Below are 23374 nucleotides of genomic sequence, written 5' to 3'. Positions count from 1 at the left end.
TGGTCTGGGTCAACTCAGTTTTTTTTTTCTAAATTCCCGCAAAAGCCTTCGTGTCGTCAATAATTACAACATTTTTATTTTACGAAACAAACAAACAAAAAAATGATGTGAACAAATTTCTTTGATGAAGAAATGTTTTCCCCTACAATTCTTAATTAGTTTTTTTTTTTTGTTTCACAGTTATTCAAAAAGTTACAAGTTCCCAAAACGGAAATAAGAACTTTCCAAATTTTTATTTTTTTTTACTCCCGCTTTTGTCTCGTTTTAATTGATGTCATCCCACCTGGGCTTCATTAGAGACCTAACAAATATTTCGTCACATCTCTTCCAAACTACATTTCTCAAAGCCAGAAAAAAAGTTTCTACAACTCTGAGAGACTTTCTACCAAGATCACAACGGAAAGTGAAATTTCTTTTCGTACCCTCGTTAAAAAAAGAACCGAACAAATAGTAGAGCGCCCGGCCCCAGATGTGATGTCCCATTTATTTGTGTTCCGCCATTAAGCTGCGAAAAAAAGCATCAAATGAAACGACAACATTTTCACCTTCAGCCAAAAGAAATCTGCTGGGCCAGCGTCCGCACGTTTGAAAGTCTTGCAGTTATTCTATCCCCCCCCACCGCCGCCCTTGACCCCCATCTTTAGAGCTTCAAAAGTCTCTAAAATTACGAAATGTGTCAGGAAATGTGTGTAGTACCCAACGGCGGGAGTTGCCAATTTGAAAGGAAAAAAGACGCAACAGATTTTTCCCTAATAATTACCCGTTGAAAAGCAAAACAAAGCCATTGCCTTTTGGGTTGCTTGTGCTACTTTTCCAACACTTTTGGTTTCGGTTGATGGTCGGGAAATATTCGGCTCAATGTCATCCTCCCTTTTGATTGTATTTTCTTTCCACCCCTGACTATACTATTCCGTCTCCTTGGGCGCGTTCTCACGTGTCACGCTCGTCTATTCCGCCATGTACGAAACCAAATTCCAACTCAAATGGGCGATTGTCAGTCTCTGATTTTCTGGGCGAAAGTGAACACACACACACAAAATCAACATGTGGCTAATAGAGGAGAGATGGTTTGGGAAAGGGGACCTCAATTGGCTTTCAGTCCACAATAGCGTATTAAATGCAGTACCTGTATCGAGTCTGTAATTTACGATCGCACAGTATATAGACATCATAAAGATGCGGGGGAGACTGCCTGCCACTAGCGCACTTGATTGAGACTTTGTCGTGATTCTCTCACGTCACGCGTCTTTCTGACTTGTTTTTTTTTTTTTTTCCAGCCGTTTTGCTCGTTTGAGTGACTCACATCACGCCAGAAAAAACTTTCTTGCAGTTTGTTTTCTCGTTTCTAAACCCATTCAGGTTGCCCCGTTCTAAAGATCATTGCACTAATATTTAAACTTAGACAACCTGATAACGGCGAATCGTCTGTTGGAATTTATCCCGTTATTTAATTTCATTTGACAGCAGCTGTCGCATTTGCCGTACAAATGTGTCTAATATTTTTGGTTTTTTCGGTTTCGTTGTGTCGAGGTTTTTTTTATTCCGGATGGATCGGACCCGTTTTTGTTGGCACGCACGCCGAGACTATACGCGCTTATGTAGACCGAGTGTTTTCCCGATGACGGATAGTGTCGAGATATACATTTCTGACTAAAAATAGGCTAATTCTTTTTCGTTTTTGAATACCAAACTTTCTCAGAAAAAAAGAAACTACGCTCGTTTTTTTATTTTCTGGCTATTTTTAACGACTTTATCTTTTTACGGTCACGATTATTTTCGTGAAAAATGTAGTATATATACTATCCTTCACATTTTCGCGCTTCTCATTTCGAATGTGACGTCCAACACCTCGTTTATTGCATTCGAAAAGATATACAAGTCTAATTGTTATTTTTTTCTTTTCTTTTTCTTATGCCGGTGAAATTATTGGGCAGTAAATTTCAAATTTTTAATTATTTTTTGTAAAATCAAATTTTTTGTCTTACTGGCAACCCTACCATTTCACCGTTTCAATCACACTTATTTCAGATGCCTGTACGCTAGGCGGAAATTTTTTTTCACATGCAAATAACACATTTCGGGTATAAACATGTATGCGCGTACACATGGTAGCGGTTTGGCACATTCGTGAAGGGGTCACGACGCAACGATAAAAGCGTATCACATTCATTTCACCTCGATTGTGTGTCGTCTACGGCGCTTCTTCTTTTCTTTTCAAAACGGTTTCCTACATTTAATTTCGTTCCACCTTGTCAAAACTTTTCTGTGTTTTTGAAATTAAGCGCGCAATTTGAAAAAGTTTCTTTTGTTTTCGTCCCGATTATTTTTTGGAAAGGGGAAATTACTTTTTTAAGTAATAAGAAGGTAGAAAAAAATGTCCTTGTCGGGATTTTTATCTTCCTCTTTGTTGCGTAGATCACTGGGTCCATTGTTGCCGTTTTGAATTTATAATCAACCACAGAGATTTCAGTGGCCATAATTGATGAGGGTGCGCACTCTACGTATACGTGGCCTACTATCTCTTTCCACTTCTTTTTTCTTTAAGTTCTAAATTTAAAGTTGAACTGGTTTTTTTGATTCGCCCCCAAAAAAAATGTCGAAGGTTTCTTGGCGACATTCCTCCCGATAGGATCGAATTGCACTCGCCCATTTGACACAAATATTTGTTTGCTTAAAACATTTTTTGGCTAATGATTTGACTGCAGGAAATGTGAGATAACGAACAATAATTTATTTGAGAATTGAGTGGTGTTTGGAGAAACAACCAAGTACTAACTAAATCGTCCTTCAAATGTATATGTACACGCAGTTCTGAAAATGGTCAGCAACAATCGAACGAACGAAGAAAAGACCTTGTCGCTGTTTGATTTTTTAAATTCAAAATTGGACGAAATTCAAGCAGAACCCGTTGTTGCTTCCGTCACCCGTTTCGGCTCCGTCGGTTACGTATCGAAAATGGAACGGTTTGAATTTGGCTATGTGCAAAAGGACAAAAAACAAAACGAAAATTAGGTCATTCGGACGTTCTAAAAATCTAAAATTCTCAACGCAACCGTGAGCGGCACGGTCATTATTACAGCAAATGGGCGTCGATATGGCGGAGCCGGGCGTTGGATTGAGTCGATTGCCGCAGAATCGATCGTTGAAATTGCCCAAGACGTCGAATCCTCCGAGGAAGAATAGAAAATCGTTGGCACATTGGCTACCGGCCGCCACGCCGCTCCCGCCCGCGCTACTCGTCAATCCCCCCACGGTAGCCATTCGACTCAAACTGAAGGCCAGGCCGCCGTTGGTAGTCGAACATTCGGTCAGACAATGAGTGTTTGGAACCTTCACCAATATTTCCATAAATGGGTAAATTGACAATTAGTTTTCTTCCCCTGCAGGGTCGTCAAAGGGAATTGATTCTCTTTTACCTGCTGATTGGAGCCGACTAATTCTGTCCTGAAGCAAATTTGGTAGTCCTGATCGGCCAATTGCCTCTGCGAGGTCGCACTGGCCGCCACATCTTTCCAATTGAAGGATTTCACTGTGCCCGTGCTCTCTGTGATGTACTGCAGGCAATTGGGCGGGGCTTTTTGGTGTTTTTGAGTGGCGCGGAATTTGAAAAAGGTTTTTTTTTAAATAATGACGGCACTTAGCGTAGGGGTAGAGATATTACCGAGATAGTCTGCGTCGCAAGGCAGCAAACTGATTTTCATCCGCCAGGAGCGGTCGATGGTCGGCGCCGAACCGATGCTGAAGATTAGCTGGATGTTGCGGGCCGTTGATTTTGAGGTCAGGTACACTGTAAAAATTGTTTTATTTTTATTTTTAGGAAATAAAAGAAACGGGAGTCCGTTCTTTATATTTTATTTTCTCCTGTTCTTTATAATGGAAACTTTTTACTGTGTTGTCGGGAATTATCTCCGCAAATGGGCGGAACGGTGTTAAGAGATCCGGCCACTCTAAAGACATCCGTCGAGCAGACGGATGCCGTGTTGGGTTGAGCGATGGAAAACATGTCGAAATCGAGCCTATATACAATTTCATTTAAACACAAATTCAATTTGATTAAACATTTAAAAAGATTTGAAAAAACTGACCGAACTTGGCAAATGGATTGCAAATTCTGGCGGATAACTCCCGTGTTCAAATGTAGGGCCATGACGCAAACCGAGCCGGAGTCGACACCAAACAGCGGTGATTGCCAGTAAGTATTATTGGCCACCACATTAGCCGAACAGGTAGTCAGAATCTCTGCCAGAATGTGTTTCGATTATATTTTAAAATTTTAAACATGGAGGAATGTTTAAATTTTTACTGTTGATGATGCAACACGTTTTGGTCATGCTCATCCGGTGCATGCAGGAGCCACTGGGTGTGCCGCCAATGGCTGCGCAAATGGCTGTCGATAGACAAAGACCTGGCTCGGTGTGAATCGAATAGCACGGTACCAAATTCCAGAAACTAATGTCCATTCTCGGCTGGAGATGTTCGACATCGTCAGGCCCGCCTTTAACTGCTGATTGCAAACACATTTTTAAGAGATGAAATTCCTTTTTTGCTATTTTTAACGACACCTACTCGAACTAGAGTGCCGATCGATGCTGTTGGACAACATCGACTTAAGCCATTTGGTCTGCAAACTCTTTCCAATCCTGCCCATCCATTTGGTCTTTTTCACCGTTTTCAAATAACGGTCGAAGATGGAATGAAGGCGGGGCACATCGAATTTCTGCATCCACTTTTCGTCATCTTGATTTAAGGTTTAAAAATTCACTTTGAAAGATGAGCCATTGACACTTTTTGATTTAAATTTTTACCTTCTATGGCCGTTCGAGGTAATTCCAATCTGTCGATTTGATTGGTTTTGCGATATCCCCACCGCCAATATTTGTGACCCGCTATCCAAAATTCCGATTTATAAATTCTTGAAATTCTCTTTTCTTCTCTCCGAAACGATGTTAAACACCAACTGTGTAGTATACCTTTAGTGCTGCCGCGATGCTCCGCAGGTGCTGTGACGGCCGTTTGATTTTCGTGTCCATCTCGGTCGGAGGATTGGCCGATGGTATCGCCAATTGACAGCGAGCCAAAGAGTAGGAGACTAGCACACGAGAACACGAGGATGGCGTGATGAACCGATGCGAGCAGCAGTCTAGTCATCGCGCACGCTCAGGCTGAACTCAACTTAACGAAGGCACCTCTTCACTAAGACGCAGGTAGAAGCCGAATGTGTGCGTCTATCCATTTTGCATTTGCTCATATACATGAGCGCTTCGCTCGCTCCGCAGCCGGCAACCAGCAGAAAAATAAAAGACGAGCCATAGCCCCCAAAAAGTCAACCGAAAATTGCAGTGTGTTGCATCCAATCCCAAAAATGGAACTACCCACACAAAACTGTAGATTTACGACGGTCCGTCTAGTAGAAATGAAAAAAACCGAATTTTTTGGCAGTAGAAACCAAATGTGTCATTATTAACAGAAGCAACAACAACAACAACAACTCTGGCATGCTAAAAATGTTTATCGACTGGAGAATCTGAGTTTGTTCCACAATCATTTCTAGCCTCTTCTGATGGTTTCAAATCTCTATATATGTGCATAGGGTTGTGTTATCATTATTATTCAGACAAGGAAGAGGTTCATCGAGGTTGTGGCCCCTCTCTATTTGACCTAGCGACCCCGTTAGTTATTGTCATAGGCAAGTCAGGAAACTAATGATGGCGATCGGGCCCAGAGCTCTCCCGAGAGTTATGCATATGCAAGTTGGTTGTAGACAGTCCAACTGTGTATATATTTTGGGGTTTGAAATTTGTTATGGAAGGATGGCAGTGTTGGGGTCCTATCTGATGTAGCCCGGAGGTCATACACAAACGTAGCCGTCATTGCCTTGTTCGTTTATTGCCCAAAATACTTCTCCGGCGATGGTATACGACCGACAACAACATCCACCATCCTTATAGTCGTCATTTTTCTGTGTTGGTCTACATTTCCTTGTTTTATTATGTCCCAAAGAAAATTCCTGACGAGGGATTACGCATTAGACTTGCTAAAAATATAAACGAAAAACAAATTATTAAATTGATGGGATTTTGGACAAATTTTCCAGGGGGGTCAATATCTATGGAATGTACAGTGTGTTTTCCGGGGGCTTTTCTCGTATAGCTGTAAACATCATATTTTTCAAAAGGCAAAAAAAAAACGGGCTTCCATTTGTTTGAAAATGGCCGTGATTGGACGTTTGGGGAAAACGGACGGCCACAACACAAACACAAATTTGTATGTGTAATATTAGCCCCTTCTTTTTTCTTCTTTTCTTATTATTTTCTTGTTTGAAAATATTTGGCCGCCGGGATATTCCCCGCTGTTTTTTCCATTTTATTTTGGAGGGTCTCTCACCTGGCCAAACACACATTTATTATTCCCGTCAAAATGAATTTCCTTTTTGATTTTTGGTGGGTTTACTCTCGAAAAAGGAAAATGATGGTTTTTTTGTCTTTTTCTTTTCCTTTTTGCGACTTTGAAATTCAATAAGACACACGTAGAAATTACCTGGGCAATGCATTTATCTATTTTTTTGATGGATCATCAAAAAAGTTGTTTTTATTTGGGGGAATCAATGAAATCGTGACGTCCGTTTTTTGTTCCCGCTCCATCGAGGTCACGTCCGAATCTGCGACTAAGAAATCTCGCGTGATAAATCACGTAACAATGATTGTCGGTAAACACATTTTTAAGTATTGTTGGTATATATGGGGATAAGTGATACGTCGTTCAAAATCCTTTGGATAAATATGGATGGAAAGTGTGTCAATGAAGAGAAAACCGGAATAGGACAGGTATCCGTACCGTCATATCCATTCCGGATAAATTCGGGTGAATCGGGTCAAGAACACATTTATTTATTTTTTCATCCAGAGTGGATTTAGGAAGCTTGTTATTGTTTTCAAATTAAGAAAAAAAGATAATTTAGTCTATAATTAAATCAGAAATCAGTATTACGTTCGTGGAAATTCAAATAGATTCTTGGAATTAACTCATTACGTCATTTAATGGTGAGATAATAATTGCAAATATTCTAAACGACCGTGAAGTCCAAATTCCACCTAATATTATTTCTTTAAAAAAGAAGAAATAGGGATGGATAGAAAAAAAAGGTTTAGAATCATTCCCCCACGTCCATCGTAGACGCCATTCTTCGCTTCAACTTTTTTGAAGGCGTTCCCGCTGAGCATGCTTGACACGTATATGCGGGCTAACAAGAGTTATAGCTCTTCACGATGGGCATATATACACTAGTTACGTGTTCACGAGTACCTGGTCTTTTTTTTATTTTATTATTTTTTCAAATTTGCCGGTTTTTTTTCGGCGGTCGTCAAAGGCGCCAGCCATGTCCAAATTTTTTGAATGTTTGACCATTTGGGTAAAGAGTAGCTGAGAAAAAACTTCCGTTTGAAACGACTTGTGACGCCGGCCAAAAGTCCATGTGAAACTCGCCTCTGGCCATTTTAGCGCTCGGCGATTGTTTATTTCGAGGCGATTCAGATTTTTGTTTAGTATTCAACTTAAGAATTGGGTTGTACAGTTTTGTATAGCGGTTCAAACACGTGTGTTTTAATCCAGGAATAGACTTCCGAGTGCAATGTCATTTAATCCGTCCATCAAGATGAGCTGCTCCCTCTGCTGTATAATCGTACACCCAAGTTCATCAACCAGGTAATGAGTCTTATGTTATTCACAAGCTGTTTTTTTTTTCAAAAGCAGGTGATTACGACTCGTTTAGAAAGAAAACCATTTTCTGCTGTACACTTTTGGCGGCGTGCAAAAGCAGCTCATTGGAATTATTATTATAGCTCGCGGAAGAAAACAAAATAGGCTTCCGGAAGAAAAAAAACATTTTTGAATATGGCGCGCCGCTTGGTAGTTTCTCCGACCTGGAATATTTGTTGCGTTATTCAAATAAGCCAACACATTTTATTTTTATTTTTTAAAATTCTAAATATTTTTTTTTACGAGAAATTCCCCCCTAAAAAAACAAAAATGTCAACTCCTGTTGATTTTTCTTTTTCTATTGTACGGAACACGGAAAATGATTGCGTGACTGTTGGCGTTTTTCTGACGTTATCCTTTTGTTTAGGCTCTGTTCCCTCTTTTTTGGTTTATTAGCGCCGGCTATAATTACGCATAATCCGAGTTATTAAAGCGCAAACGAGAAATGGATATAACGACAGAAAAGTCAAACTCTACATTTTCTCATTTGGGTTATTATTATTACGTCACGGCATTGTGTGTGCGTATGCGTATGCACCTGGAACACGGAACATGTGTTTGTTCCGGCGCTCATTTTTGGAGAATTCCTTATCTCATGGCAAAAGTCTATATACGGCGTTATTATCTAGTAGACATACGTATAATGTGTGTCTGCCTTTAAATTTATTTCTTACCTTCCAAACCCGTTGATCTGTAATGTATCGTCGATTTATTGCACGAGAACAATTCCCCCAGCATCACCGCATGGGGTATATACACAAGCGCATAGATTCGACCTGGCCCAAGATTTAAAAAAAAAAAATTTGCATAACAATATGGCAACGGTTTTTTGTTTGGTATTTGTTCGGATAGGCCCTTAGCCAAATCTAAAAAAACCATGAAAAATCCGAATAAAATAAATTGCGCATTAGAGAAACTCGGCAGCAGCCTTGTCATTATTCATTAAAAGAAATTGTTTTTTTTTTAGGCCGGAACGCCCTTTTTTTTTAAATTCGGGAAATGGCGGGACACGATTTGAACTTTGGATCCTTCAAAGTTCATTATTCGGTTTCCCGCGTTTCCGTCTCCAGTTGGGACTAGGGGGGAAACCGCGGTCGGAAACAGATGATCTGGTTGCGGGTAGAAAACCTTTTCGTGTCTTTTTGGGCGACGACGACGCCTACTGTTGAAACAAGGAATAATTCACGGCAGATGCTCAACCGCCAATTATATGTGACTGGAAGTTTATAAATCGTGCACGTGTGATGTGCGCTCACATACGCAGATGGTTAATAGGCCCGAAAAGGTTTTCTGTCGAACGGGAAAAAAAAGTCGTAAAATGAAACACTTGTCGAATGAATATCCCGTGTACCGGTTCTTTTTTAAAAAATACCAATTTTAATTGATATGACATTTTTCGAGTTTTAAATAAATAACGGCTGACCTGAAAGTGTGTCTTTTATGGTTTTGCTTAACAGGTTTAAAGATTTCAAAAGTTCCTGAGTAATTTTTTTCTATTTATCTTTCTATCCAATCACGCACTTTAAGGTTCCCTTGTCCGGAGAAATCCGGATGGGCTGGATAATTGTTGAGATGGGCTCGTTGATGATGGGTGGGCGCATGGGCCAAAAGAAGAAAGAACCAGACGGATCGGCGGATTAAAAGTCGAAAAAGGCTTTGTATTATTTTTTAAATTTTTTCTCTCTCTCTCTCTCTCACGATTTTGACGAAATTCGATGATGAATTACAGCCGAGCATCAAAATTACCGCTTAGCTTTTAAGTTTCGAAAGATCGTGACTCTGTTACCACAGTGGAGCCATAGTGTAGACGCCCATCAAGATTGAGGTTATGCCTCTATAGTAGGTATTGTTTTTTGTATCTGTTCAAATTTCAAGGTGGTGTGTGTGCAACGTACGATGACTGGGTCGCACCTTTCGTGCTATTTTCCAATGGCCGGGATATCCAATTCCATCGACGTCATGACATCCAGCCGGAGTTGATTCACGAGGGGTAGCCGCGCCAATTAAGTGGGGGTTGATTTTTTTGGAAAGTACTTGGAAAAGTGACGTTTCAATCAATTTATTATGACTCACATAAGTCTCATTTAATTTGGAGTGATTGATCGGCTGGAGGAGAAAGTATTCACCTGTGTGTTGGGCCCGGGGTAACGCGTGACTGGGCTGCCTAATGAATCAGAGGAGAGAAGAAATGAAAAGAAAATAACGTAAAACTGTCGAAATATTCTTATCCAAGTGAACACACATGATAAGGCTAATAGATTTGAGCATATTGACTGGTTTGATCCTATCCTCGGGCAGTTATTCTTGCGTAACGTATTGACGTTTGGAACAGATAAGATCGACGGAGATGAATGATAAGGAGCAGCTTTGTGCAACTGTGGTGTGATACAAGTTTGGATTTAGTTTGACGGTGGTGCCGACTGAGATGATGTTTATTCAAATCAAGATGGTTCAGTTGAAACGCTACAAATTCATTTTATAGGATTGGCGTTGTTTGCGGTGCTGCTCGTCTACTCGCAACTTCCAAGGCGATTCTTCTCAGTTGGCGGAATATTACGAGGACCCTTCAAACTGCCGCCAAAGTCAAACGCGACGATCGAACGCTACGAACTGGTGCACAAATACGAGCAGGAGAGACTACCTGATGTGGCTTTCAAACGGATACTCTTCTGGAATGACGTAAGAACCTCTTTTGACTTGAAACGTTTTCATCTAGTTGATAGAAATGAATTGTATTATCATTTTTCAATTAGTATTTCGGGATTCCTGATTATCAAGTTGGACTCGGCCGTGATGCCCTGCGCAAATGGGATTGCCCGGTATGGCAGTGCGAAATTTCCAACGATCGCACCAATGTCCAGGACTACGACGCTGTCGTCTTTCACTTTCGCAGCTGGTCTCAAAGAGATTTGCCACAACGTCGGTCACCTCACCAGCGCTACATTTTCTGGGCTATGGAGTCTGCTGCCTGGACGGAATACATGGACACAAGTCCGATGGCCAATTTCTTCAACTGGACCGTGACTTACCGATGGGACTCTGACATGGTTAGGCCTTACGGCTATGTCAAACCGATTGGAAATGTACCACTTCATCCAAGTGAGAGTCAAATGAAAGAGTATTTGCCCAGTTGGAAAGTGAATTACGCCGATGGCAAGACGAAAATGGCCGCTTGGTTCGTTACCAACTGCCACTCGAAAAGCAGTCGAAACGAAATGGTCCAGGAACTGCAAAAGTACGTGCAAGTGGACGTCTATGGCGGCTGTGGAACCTTGTCGTGTCCAAAGAAACCGGGAGAAGATGCTTCGAGTGAAGAGTGTCTGGCCATGGCGGCGAAAAACTACAAGTTTTACATGGCGCTGGAGAATTCGCTGTGTCTCGACTACATCACTGAAAAGTCAGTAAAATCTCTTGCCGTGATTGATTTCTTTAATCAAGGAATTAATTTTTTTTAATTTGTTAAGTGATTCAGGTTTTTTGGGATTCTTCATCGCCCGATAGTCCCGATTGTTTACGGCGTTCACGACCACTACGATCAAATTGCACCGACGCATTCCTTCATCAACGCGGCAAAATTTGAATCTATGAAACAACTGGCCGATTACCTGATTCTACTCGACAAGAACGACACGCTGTACAACGAATATTTCTGGTGGAAACCTCATTTTGAGGTGCGCTACACTCAAAAGGACATCAACGTTGGCGCGTGTCATTTGTGCGCCGCTCTCCACAACACGACACTTTCGCCGAAAATCTACGCCAACATGACCGACTGGTGGGAAACTCAATCCTACTGCGTGCTGTCGCCTCTGATCTCCTGACGCTGCCAATAAAAGGAGAAGTGAAATTTCGCAATGACGGGGGGAAGTTGAAAGGAAAAGTGATCGTCGTCTGGCTGTTGGTAGAAATTCGGAAGAAGGAAACGGAAGGAGAAACGTCCGTTTTCTACTTCCGCCAAATCTCGGTAAATAACGCCGATTGTTTCACTTTCTCTAGCTTCTAATTTGGAGTAGTAAAACTACAAAGTTACCCAGCAATGAACGATGGAAAATAGTCATTTCTTGGTAGTAAAATAAAAGGGGGGCTCGATAAGGACCGATTTCCGACCAAACAACAACAACAATAGAAATCGATTATTTGTTTGTTCATCGCCAACCTTGGAAATCCTTTTTTCTATATGCGATCATGCGTTGTTGTAATATCCGATAGTAAATAGGAAATTTACGCAGGAAGACGCCCAAGGTTTTTCTCATAGCTTTAGGCAACTCCCTAGAGTATCGAAGAGTAAACAAGTTTTGAACACTGTTTCACATCACATGTTTTTTCAAACGATGAGCTAACATGCAATAGTCTTTTTATGGCCTATTTCATTTTGTTTTATATTCGCGCTTTTTTTTTTAAATTTAAATCAGTACCAATCAGGATGGGGGGGATTTTGAAAGGTGCGAAACTAAGCAATCGTTGTTCTACAAAATTTCGTCAATATTTCGATCATCATTGACAAATGTTTTTTGCGGTAAATGCCAACCGCTGAATTTGCGAAGAAAACACGAAATCAGAGAACAAAAAACCCGCTCGCCGTGATTGCAAATGCCTGGAATTTTTTGGCCACCGTGTTTGGAAGAAACCTTGATTTGTGTTTTTCTCTCTTGTAAACCGCCTTGTTTTGGCGGAATTTCCCTGTTGGAAATTTAGCATCGGTCCAATCGATTGAAATTTCAAGGACTCCACACGATTTTGAAAATTTGACGCAAGCACCCGAAATCAAGTGATACAAAACCCTAAAAACTTGTAAAAACCGAGCGGCTGATGGGAGAGCGAAACAATAAACTGAATGATGCCCTTGATTGTGTTCAGCAATAAACACGTTTTTTGGTTTTTAGCTTTTTGTTAGTATGTTGTTGCTAGTCGGCTGTGAATGTGAACGACTCTCGCTTAGATTCTGTCGCGTCCTTGGCTATTTTTTTTCCGATACGGGTAACTACGTAATTTGGTATCGACGTGATCTTTTTCGAATCTTTTCTTTTCCGCAATCGAATGTTAAAGGCCTTGGCAGTGAAACGAATCATCAGCTAATGTCGATGTTTATCAGTTCTCACGTTTTCACGGTTCGACTAGTTGTCGTTGACAATCGCCCACCTTTGATTAAAGACCTTGTCCAATCATTTGCTCACGAATGTTGAATATATAACATTCTATTGTTGAACCAATTTGATCGTAAAATGGGTCAACCGATAGCTAAGAAAACAAGTGATGTAATGTCAAACTGCAGATTATCCGCTCGACAAATCGTGACGCTGATTTTGTAACCGCGATATTGCGGCAAGAGCGATTTTATTTTGTTTCCAATGTTTCTTGGAATTTCCCGGCGTCGTAGTAACTCCCGAGGGGGGGAATTAGGCATCAGTGCGGTTGCTGGAAATTTTCGCACCGCCAAAAGGGATCAAATCATGCAAGACATTGCGGCCGAATATTCCACCAACATAAAAAAAATCAGTGTTTTCCAGAAGAAATGGAAATTCATTTCGCCAGAGGAATCGAACAAGTTGGGCATGTGATGGACGTGAGTCTTTTAAACGTCACTCCTATTAAAATGGTGATGTCATCCACAGATCAAATATTTCTCTTGGCTGCTATTGAGTGCATGACTAGTCCAAGACAAACCGGTTTAGAGATTGATAAGTTGATAAGTTTTCCCCCACAAAGAAACACCTCATTAGCCTTGAACGACAAAGACTGTTTGGTTAATTGATACTCAAACGAAAGTAAACGTAATTACGAAGATGAATTTTATGTAGCTTCTCGTGTTTAACTAAATACTCGACTTTGTGCGACTTTGTGGTCCGGATTATTGTCGCAAGGGCAACAGCTGTGACCACCAACCCAATTAAGTTTCACATCTGAGTAAGTTTACCTTTTTTTCAATTTCAAAATTTGCGCCAAGTGGTAGCCACCTGTTGGGAATTTTCTAGGTAGCAGACGATTCATTCCTGTCACAATGTAATCGCAGTCTCGGAGTACTCGGACCATAGAAGGCTCGGTGCACGTGCTTTTGTGGCTGATTATTTGTCTTAAAATAGTTTTTTTAAAACAGTGTCTTTTATTCCTTGATGACAATCGAATTATCTCGACTGTTGCTTCCCAATTCCCAGCAATTTTATTCCAAGTATGGTAACTGAATGGATTTTTCTGAACTCCTTTGTCTTGTCCCTTTTGCCAGTTGGGAAGTGTGTGCCTCATGGCCACTGAATTAGCAACGTCATCACTGTAGATAACTCGAATGGCAAGGACATGATTCGAGGTCGCAATTAAACTAGGCTAACGAAGAAAGTACAGAGTGACTAAATCTTACACTACTTGGGAATTCCCATTTCCTTGTCAGATTTCAAAATCCCAATCCAAGAAGTGGCTAATGATAATTTCCCGTGACCCATTTCTGAATTTTAAATGTTCTTTTTATTTGCAGATAACATCGAGGTATGTACACATCAGGATATGTGAGGTGAGTCTGCACACTTTGATTTTGTTTCCCACCATTCGGTCATGTCCCTGTAGATTTTCGGTGGTAACGTCGTATTGTGGAGAGCGGCACATAGATGGCACATGCTTTTGTTTTTGTCCTTTTGACTGTATCGCACCTCAAAATGAGGTTTCCACCAGAAATATTCGTTATACAACGTGTCATTCTTGTCGAGAAGGATCAGGTAATCAGCCAATTGTTTCATAGTTTCAAATTTCGCAGCGTTGATGAAGGAATGGGTCGGTGCAATTTGATCGTAGTGGTCGTGAACACCGTAAACGATCGGGATGATGGGTTGATGAAGCATAGCAAAGAACCTTGAAAATAAAAAACAAAAACAAATATTCATTATTTAGTCGTTCAAAAAGATTTCTTTTGATACTTTTCAGTGACGTAGTCGAGACACAGGGAATTTTCCAGTGACATGTAAAATTTGTAATTTTTGGTTGCCATTTCTCGGCATTCGTCTTCTATGTTCCTCGGGCAGGTCATCGTTCCGCAGGTTCCGTAAACGTCAACACGGACGTGCTTTTGTAGCTCGTTAACCATCTCGTTTCTACTACTTCTCGAGTAACAGTTGGAGACAAACCAAGCTGCCATTTTCGTTTTCCCATTCGCGTAATTGACTTTTGAATTGGATAAATACTCTTTCATTTGACTCTCACTTGGATGAAGTGGTACATTTCCAATCGGTTTGACGTAGCCGTAAGGGCCGACCATGTCAGAGTCCCAACGATACGTCATCGTCCAGTTGAAATAATTTTCCATCGGTCTCATGTCCACCATGTATTCACGCCACGCTGCAGATTCCATAATCCAGCCGATGTAGCGCTGATGGGGTGATCGACGTTGTGGCAAGTCGTTCCGGCTCCAACTGCGGAGGTGAAAGACCACGGCGTCGTAATCTTGGGCATCCGTGCGGTTATCCGAAGTCTCGCACTGCCATACCGGGCAATCCCATTTGCGTAGGGCATCTCGTCCGATTCCAATTCCGTAATCTTTGCTTCCGTACGCCTAAATATTGAAACAAAATTTGCTTTTAAAAAAACCATCTCGGTCTGGGATATTTAAACGTCTAAGCGATGTTTAAGTATTCTATTACGTCATTCCAGAACAGTATGCGTTTGAAAGGTGTGTCAACTTCAGGCAGTCTCTCTTGCTCATAATTTTCCATCACTCTGTAGGGTTCGAGACTCGTTTGTAACACGAGTGGATGTGGCATCGAGACCGTCGTCTCATTTTCGTGTTTCCCTTCGTTTCCGATGGAATTGAAATGTTTTGGCACTTTATTTGAAAACGATTCAAAATCAACGTTAATATTCTCAACCATTCGGCTTTGCTGGACGACGTAGAATTGCCACACTAGTAACACAACGCCGATTAAGATTACGAAAGCCCCTCGACGTTGAAGCATTTTCGTCCTAGCGAAAATTCAGAACGTCAAAATGTCTTTAATGTTCACTTTTGAAAAGAAACCTTTTCTCCGCGTAACTTAAAATAAAAATGACACTATTTGATATTTTCCATGACTGTCCTTTGCACTACCCGAAAGGGAACTGAAGATAAAGTGTCATAAATTCTCGTTGAAAAACGAAACACTTGTGGATTAGCCTCCTGTTGCCAGCTCTGCTTTTGACACGCTATAACGTTGTCTCATAAATTTAGAGGGTAGGGTGTGTCTGTGGCCGTTGCATATATAATCTTCCCAGTCAAACAGGTGCTGTGTTTGGTTGGTCGGATACCTGTTTCGTTGCGTTGACTACTTTGGAAAAAATAAATCCTTTCCCTTAAAAATCGAGTCGTTGCCACGCGAGAGGTTGTTGCCTATCGGTATTTCGATTGCCCAAATAAGCTAAACGCTCCTTTTTTAATAGTCGATTTTGAAATAATTAGAACGTCTGATGCAAAAATAGATTTGTTATTTTAAATTCGGGATATTCCCCGTTAACCACGAAATATCTATACACTTCCTTGTCTATTCTTTCTTTGTTTATTCTTGTGTGGTTTGGCATATTTTGAAACTGATTGAGATAAACCACACTGCTTGGGCTCATACATGTATGGACAGATAAAACAGAGATAACAAACGTTTGTGGAGGTTTTTCTCCCCAAACAGTTTTTTTAGTTTGTTTTGCTGTACAATGTTTCAGAATTTGGGTGTTTGGCAGTAGGATTGGTTTTCCCACCAGTCGGTCATGTTTGCGTAGATTTTAGGCGGTGACGTCGTGTTGTGGAGAGAGGCGCACAAATGACACATGCTTTTGTTTATGTCATCGTTAAAGTCACACACTTTAAAATGAGGTTTCCACCAGAAATATTCGTTGTATAGCGTGTCGTTCTTGTCGAGTAGAATGAGGTAGTCGGCCAGCTGTTTCATAGATTCAAATTTGGCCGCGTTGATGAAGGAATGCGTCGGTGCAATCCTATCGTAGTGGTCGTGAACGCCGTAAACGATGGGAATGATCGGGTATTTCATCATGGCGAAAAACCTTTGATATTCGTTTAGAATAAATAATTAATTATTTTCTCATGTTTCAACGTGCAAATGTAAAATTTCGATTGATACTTTTCAGTGACGTAGTCCTGACACAGGGAATTTTCCAGGGCCATGTAAAATTTGTAATTTTTGGCTGCCATTTCTCGGCATTCGTCTTCTATGTTCCTCGGGCAGGTCATCGTTCCACAGTTCCCGTAAACGTCAATTTGCATGTGCTTTTGCAGCTCGTTAACCATCTCGTTTCTTTTACTTTTCGACAGGCAGTTGGAGACAAACCAAGCTGCCATTTTCGTTTTCCCATTCGCGTAATCGACTTTTGAATTGGATAAATACTCTTTCATTTGTTTCTCATTAGGATGAAGAGGTACGCGTCCATGAACCGGTTTGACGTAACCGTAAGGACTGACGATATCAGAGTCCCAACGGTATGAAAACGTCCAGTTGAAGAAATTAACCATGGGACTATTGTCCACCATGTATTCACGCCACGCTGCAGATTCCATAATCCAGGCAACGTAGCGCTGATGGGGCGACCGATGTTGCGGCAAGTCGTTCCGGCTCCAACTGCGGAGGTGAAAGACAACGGCGTCGTAGTCCTGGACATCGTTGCGGTTGTCCGACGTTTCGCACTGCCACACGGGACACCCCCGTTTCCGCAAGGCATGGCGACCAATTCCGACATTGTAATCTTTGCTTCCGTAAGCCTAAAAATCAATCATTTGCTATCGTAACCGCGTGAATCTACGTACTGCTTCTAATAGTCTAATACCTCGTTCCAGAACAGAATTCGCTTGAATGGTGGGTCGATTTGGGAAAGACTTTCCTGGTCATATTTTCCCATCAGTTCGTAGCGTTCGTGAGTGTAGTTCATCAGCGACGGTCGGTTCAAAGACCGCGTTCCTGTAGTTGCCTTGATTTTTAAATATTGCCAACAGGATTGTCCGATTAAAAGCCCAAACCCCGTCAAAAGCAAATATTGAAGTAGACGTGATAAATTTGCGTTCGATATTTTCTGCCTCCAACGACGTACTGGACCGAAGTAAGTTGAACAAGTGTTCATGTTGAACGAGCCGCTCCCCAGATCAAGATAGGTTCAATCACGAAACAATGACAAGTAGAACTGAATTGTTTTGTCCCAGTGATTAGGTGAGATTGCGTGATTACGTCGAGTCTAATACTGCTCAGTAAATATGTGCCTTTAAGGACGTGGATGTGTACACAACTGTGGCTTGATAGGCCACGCCTCGTGCACTACATTACGATTTGTTCGTTCGCAGCTTTGCATATGGCTTTAATTACTTTCGTCGACTTGTCAAGCTCTAGATTTTTATGTCACTGTTGTGCAATTGTACAACCACACTGCACAGGTGACAATTCCCTTCGGATTTGAACAATTGAACTTTGTATTAGAATTCCAGTGAACGAGGAAATAATCAATCGCTTGTGATGTGCTGGTGAGCCCTCCGGCAGGAAATCTCTTGACCATCTTCCACGTCTTGTATCCGAATATAGCTTTTTTTTTCGATTTCAAAACAAGTGCGTTTAGAATTGTTTATAGACTAACAAGACTATGATCTACTGCTAATCGATTGCAACCTTGACATTAGGGACTATTTTGGTTCCAGCAGTTGCGAAATCTTGCAGTGTGCGACAGATAAACAGTTAGAACAATAGTCTGCCCTGGTCTCCAAAGTACTGTATACAATCCATTCAAAGAAACACCAACATCGTCGTCACGTCAAGCTCAGTGCTCACCTTATCTTATACAGATATTCCCGTGTAAAAGATGGGTAGGAGGAAGAAGTAGGAAACAAACAATCGAAACCATGCAATCGACCACTTGAATACTATTTTTAAAACACGGCGAATAAAATCGACTATTTTTTTTTTAGAAATTGACAGATGCTGGAATACTGAGCGATTACATCTCTAAAAAAAGAGTACTTCTACTTGGATGTCGCTGCATCCGTCCATTACAGAGGGCTCGAGTATAAAACAAGGGCTCAGTTCGGTTACATGGAAGAGTCAACTGGTAAAATGTCTCCTTCTTTCCTGCTGAGCGGTTGTTTTGTTCTCGCTTTTTTTGTCGATTTAAGCATCGGCCAGTACGACCAATTCCTGCTGAATCCTGTTGCTTCCGATACAGGATGTCCGGAATTCCCTAATCCATTCTTCCAGTGTTATCGTCCGATGCAGCCTGTCGAAATCCAAAACCGCAGAGCTCAGCAGAATGGTAAGGACACTCATTTCATACTTGAACTAATTGTTTGTTAAACTAAAACAATTTTTCTTTTTTAAGATTTCATCGATGCAGTCCCGAAAATTTCGTATCCATTGCCAACGTCGGGCAGTGATTTGGATCCATTTTCAAATTCTCCAAGATTTTTTCATCATATGAAGCCTGGTAGGTCTGATATTTACCTAATATTGTGCAGTTGTATTAATTTAACTATGGTATTTCTCACTGTAAAAAAATAGGGGCGCATTGGTTCGATTGGTCCCACGGGACAAAACCGCACGATAAGAAGCCGATTGTCAAAGGACCTGCAGGTCCACCTGGACCTCCTGGTATACAAGGTGACTTATCAATCTCGTTTGCCAACAATTGCGTGGCTAAGTTCCCTATAGATTGTTTTACAATAAATTAACTGTTTGGTTTTATAGGCCCACCAGGATATAAAGGAAAAGGTGGACCTCCAGGCCCAAAGGGATCCGATGGAATGACAGGTTATAAAGGAGAAAAAGGAGATACCGGATATCCAGGAACTCCTGGCACACCAGGTAATACCAACTGATCCGCATGAAATTTTTAATTTTCTGGTTGTTGCATACGGCGTAAACTTCGGAAGTCTGTTATTATTTATTTATTATTGTTTACTCATTACTGTCTATAGGCGAGAAAGGAGTTATGGGATACCCAGGTCCTCCAGGTCCTCCAGGTCCTAAAGGAGAGCCATGCGATTGCTACGTGTACACAACAACAGTGCCCTCGACAAAGGCTACGGCTGCTAGATCTTTAACAGGGCGTTAAAGAGATTCCCTACTTAATTGAGTATTTGTTGGTTTCCCAAAATGGTAGTAATAGTCACTGTATGCGGTGCTGGGTATATATCTATTGTTATTTATTATCATTTACTCATCATTAAACAGTTTAAGTCCGTATGTTTCGGTTCAGCTAAATAAATGATTTTAACTTCAGTTAAGGCCTGCTTCATTACATTTTTTGTAGTTTAAACAAGGCAACACAAATGAACGGAGCCCAGATGTGAAAATTGTGTACTTGGAACTATGAGAAAAAAAATATTGCATTAGTCGATGACGCTTTGTCTTGGTGTCCTGAGTGAGTGAGTCGTTCGAAACACGATGCAGGTTTCCTCTAATTAAAGGACAATTAGGACATCTGGACATGTGTCAATGTGTTCTTCACTCTTTCAGAAAACGATAGACCGGAAATATATTTTTTTTTTGTTAATTATTTGCGGCGTACAATCTAAAATGTGAATGATTGGATTTTGAGCTGAAAGCTTGTACTGACTATAAAAGAAAATTGGCAAAACGGTCACTTTAAATCCGGTTAGATGTCGCTGACATCGCACTATTTTTCTGTCACAAAACACTATTTTCTTGTCGAAAGTTATTCTGTTTTCTTTATGTTTCTTCGTAATTTTCTTAGTATTTTGGAATAAATTTAACGCCATATTAAACGTAAGTTTCTTCACTAATTCTAGTGCCTGCATGGTTTTTATATTTATACTATTGTTTCTACTTGAAACTCTAGATTATACTGCAACTTCCCTGTTCCCTCCTATGACCAACAGACAGCAGTCATCAGCAAAAGTTTTCGAAGTCCGTTTAGCTAAGCAGTTTTTCAACTACTAACTACTACTACTACAACTCTACTATAAAGCAGTCTCTTTATTGGATTTGTGTGGTCCTTGAGCCAATGCTGACCTTTGTCCATGACAGAAGAGTGACATCCACCAACATTCTGCTCCATTCTTATCTTCGTGAAACACACTCATCTAGCTTCACTGCTTCTTTTGCTGCTACACATCTTGTTGTACTTCACTGACGAGTAATCGCCCGTGAGTACTCACCTTAGTAACCACCATCTTCATCCGCACCTGTAGTCACTCATCACGGGATTATGCTCAGGTACCCGAAAGACGAAAGTTGACATATTTTTATAGAGTATCTACTTATCTTCTTGCTTTAAACTCTGTGTCTGTCTAATAATTTCAAAATTACCCTTCTTGCGCTCAAACGAAGTATTACTTAGACCTTTTTTTCTAACGCTAGATGGCTTTTCGAGTTTTCGATCATTTTCAGCTGTCAAAACAGTCAGTTTCAGTCTTTCAGATACTTTGCAAATCTCTTTGAACATTTATCGGCAGCTGTTGTGTGGAAATTTTTAGTGAAAACTGACGATAACTATTCCACCAACAAAGCTCACATGTTAGATTTTTGATAATGTGTTTTTTTTTTTACTTCCGGTTTTCTCATTTCAGTCAGTAGTTCAATAAATATTCATTCGACGCATAAAAGAATCACATATTCCTGATCCTCGTTAAATTTGTGGTAAAGTTCATGTTTTTTTTTGTACGTACGCGTACTTCCGGTTTCGAGAATTTTCCTGAACTATAGTTCAGGAAAATTCTCGATTTTGGCCAAATTTTGGATTTTGTTTAAATCACATCTAATCGACCCCAAATTTCATGGAGATCACGAATATCTGGTTTAATTTGACAACATCTCAATGGTTAAGGCGCTATCGCCTACTTCCGGTATACTTCCGGAAAATGTGCATTAAACTAATAAGTGAGCTTTGTTCTCTGAACATTTCTCTAGATTGATTGCTAGGTTTTAGCAAACAAAAATGCGCTTTTCAAGTGTTGTAAGTATCTTAAGACTAGTCCTTCAAATACGGAGTTTTGAGACGTCAAATAGATGGCGTGGTGATTGTGTCATTATGTTATGGGCTTATTGCGGTTTGCTGTCAAAAGTTGAGCTATCTTTTCTTCGAAAATTACGAATGAATTCATTGGTAAATTCGAGTGATTTCGTATGCAACTTGTCCGTGATGTGTTCTATTCCGTGAATATATTGGATAACCTAAACGTTTCTTATAAACTTACAGGAGGAAACGTGAAAGGGTTGTGCAGCCTACTACCGACTATTTTGTTCAAAATCATTGTATTCTACTGAATGTCCCATCGAAATGATATCAGGTAACAACCAACACTAGCTTTATTACAGTATTGCTGACAAATGTATTCTTCTCATCTTTTATTAGAATTCATCATAATTTTTCTTGTTGTATTGGACTTGCTATATCACCAACCCCAGCACAGACAATCTCTCATTCCATCTTCTAGAGAACCTTGAATAACTGATTGGTGTTTTCATGTGTAAGTTCACTTGTCATGTCACTGAACTTTCTTCATTGCAATCTAATATGTATTTAAAAGTCTGCACTCTATCAAATGTTTTAGAGGACATTTCCAGTGCACTGATAAGAATTCTTTTAGATCATAGACGTCAAGCACATTGATGACACAAATTATAAACAAGGTGACTTATTTTTTTTGCATTTACAGGTTTCTAAATTGGCATGACAGACTTTATGAGAAGTCATGTCCTTTCAAGAAAAAGGACAAGGACTAGACATTCAATAAGATTCCTTGTTTGCTAACCTGTTGGCTGCTACCTTTGAATATCTCGCTTTACTTCCTTACACAGGCCCTCTTGATTGGAGGTATTGCTTTCTGTTGCTACAACGTACAACCTTGTTTGAATATTACTGTCATCCAAATAATGTTCATTCTGCTTACAGGGTAACTCCTTCGTGAACTTCATCCATTGCTGAAAACCGACAAGAGAATGCTGTAATTCAAGATTGATAAATTGTGTAGTTGTTAGACTTACAAGTGCATAATCTGGGCTCCCTTCTTTTCTGTGGCCCCGTTTCCCTAACTAACCACTAACCAACGCCCGCCGGTGGTCACTCACCCGCTGTGAAACCAGGAGGAGGGGAGGGCTCTGGTCGAACGGGGACTTGGAAGGCGCATGATCTGAGGGTCATGAGTCTAACCCGGAAGCCTAGTAGTGACTAATCGCTCCCCAGTAAAACTTGCCTCGAACTCTTCTCTCCTCTTCCATTTCCAGGTAATCTCCCTGGATCTACGCCGACACTGCATGTGCGAGTTTTAGCAAGCAATCCGCCACCCAATTTGACAAAAAGTGATAGTTTGTTTTCACGGAAATTGCGTCAGACGGTTGAAAAATTTCTAGTTCAACAATCTCATGTAGAAATTAGCATCTAGTCTACTGGTGCAAATTGCTATTTTTTAAGCATGATTAATTATGGTGATGTGTTAAAAGCTATTGTAGCTAAAAAATTGAACTAATTCACTTTTTCATTGAAGAGAGATCACAAGAAAATCTAAAAACAACAAAATGATCTAAAACCAAAATATTCAGAAAAAGCGAATTAGTTCAATTTTTTAGCTACAATAGCTTTTAACACATCACCAAAATTATCATGCTTAAAAAATAGCAATTTGCACCAGTAGACTACATGCTAATTTCTCCATGAGATTTTT

The 23374-nt window shown here is 40.5% G+C and overlaps 5 protein-coding genes and 1 long non-coding RNA gene across 8 annotated transcripts; 3 read left to right on the top strand and 3 right to left on the bottom strand.

The window, feature by feature from the left end:
* Nucleotides 1-2709: 2709 nt before the first annotated feature.
* LOC124203854 lies at nt 2710-5232 on the bottom strand. Of its 2 annotated transcripts, none has more exons than XM_046600722.1 (10): nt 4971-5232; nt 4806-4886; nt 4567-4737; nt 4304-4504; nt 4086-4239; nt 3889-4016; nt 3662-3787; nt 3417-3574; nt 3078-3330; nt 2710-2975 (listed from the first exon to the last, which is right to left on the bottom strand). In XM_046600722.1, the coding sequence occupies exons 1-10, from the start codon at nt 5146-5148 to the stop codon at nt 2878-2880; spliced, it is 1548 nt and encodes a 515-aa protein (XP_046456678.1). In that variant the 5' UTR covers nt 5149-5232; the 3' UTR covers nt 2710-2877. The 2 variants fall into 2 exon arrangements, with proteins under 2 accessions (XP_046456678.1, XP_046456679.1); XM_046600723.1 differs by having other exon boundaries at nt 4304-4501; nt 4971-5231.
* Nucleotides 5233-7219: 1987 nt separating this feature from the next.
* On the top strand, nt 7220-14334 carry LOC124203867 (glycoprotein 3-alpha-L-fucosyltransferase A-like). Of its 2 annotated transcripts, none has more exons than XM_046600744.1 (4): nt 7220-7701; nt 10238-10434; nt 10509-11152; nt 11228-12602. In XM_046600744.1, the coding sequence occupies exons 3-4, from the start codon at nt 10710-10712 to the stop codon at nt 11574-11576; spliced, it is 792 nt and encodes a 263-aa protein (XP_046456700.1). In that variant the 5' UTR covers nt 7220-7701; nt 10238-10434; nt 10509-10709; the 3' UTR covers nt 11577-12602. The 2 variants fall into 2 exon arrangements, 1 of the variants encoding a protein (XP_046456700.1); XR_006878656.1 differs by lacking the exon at nt 7220-7701 and adding an exon at nt 14222-14334 and having other exon boundaries at nt 8901-10434; nt 11228-11719.
* Nucleotides 14193-15689, bottom strand: LOC124203856 (alpha-(1,3)-fucosyltransferase C-like). The gene is made up of 3 exons (XM_046600726.1): nt 15378-15689; nt 14658-15289; nt 14193-14592 (listed from the first exon to the last, which is right to left on the bottom strand). Exons 1-3 carry the CDS (start codon nt 15687-15689, stop codon nt 14244-14246), a joined length of 1293 nt encoding a protein of 430 aa, XP_046456682.1. The 3' UTR covers nt 14193-14243.
* Nucleotides 15690-16261: 572 nt separating this feature from the next.
* Nucleotides 16262-17978, bottom strand: LOC124203857 (alpha-(1,3)-fucosyltransferase C-like). Its single transcript, XM_046600727.1, has 3 exons — nt 17542-17978; nt 16842-17476; nt 16262-16764 (listed from the first exon to the last, which is right to left on the bottom strand). Exons 1-3 carry the CDS (start codon nt 17830-17832, stop codon nt 16422-16424), a joined length of 1269 nt encoding a protein of 422 aa, XP_046456683.1. The 5' UTR covers nt 17833-17978; the 3' UTR covers nt 16262-16421.
* LOC124203871 (collagen alpha-5(IV) chain-like) lies at nt 17339-19970 on the top strand. Its single transcript, XM_046600754.1, has 6 exons — nt 17339-17470; nt 18665-19005; nt 19072-19176; nt 19251-19349; nt 19437-19553; nt 19667-19970. The coding sequence occupies exons 2-6, from the start codon at nt 18789-18791 to the stop codon at nt 19801-19803; spliced, it is 675 nt and encodes a 224-aa protein (XP_046456710.1). The 5' UTR covers nt 17339-17470; nt 18665-18788; the 3' UTR covers nt 19804-19970.
* A 413-nt stretch (nt 19971-20383) lies between these two features.
* LOC124203880 lies at nt 20384-22125 on the top strand. Its single transcript, XR_006878661.1, has 4 exons — nt 20384-20477; nt 20551-20927; nt 21910-22000; nt 22066-22125. It is a non-coding gene; the product is annotated as an uncharacterized LOC124203880 (long non-coding RNA).
* Nucleotides 22126-23374: the final 1249 nt, after the last annotated feature.

Source organism: Daphnia pulex, chromosome 10 (genome assembly GCF_021134715.1).
Source record: "Daphnia pulex isolate KAP4 chromosome 10, ASM2113471v1".
In the NCBI taxonomy this organism is placed as follows: domain Eukaryota; kingdom Metazoa; phylum Arthropoda; class Branchiopoda; order Diplostraca; family Daphniidae; genus Daphnia; species Daphnia pulex.
The sequence above is the reverse complement of the archived record's forward strand: the minus strand, read 5'-3'. Positions and strand labels throughout refer to the sequence as shown.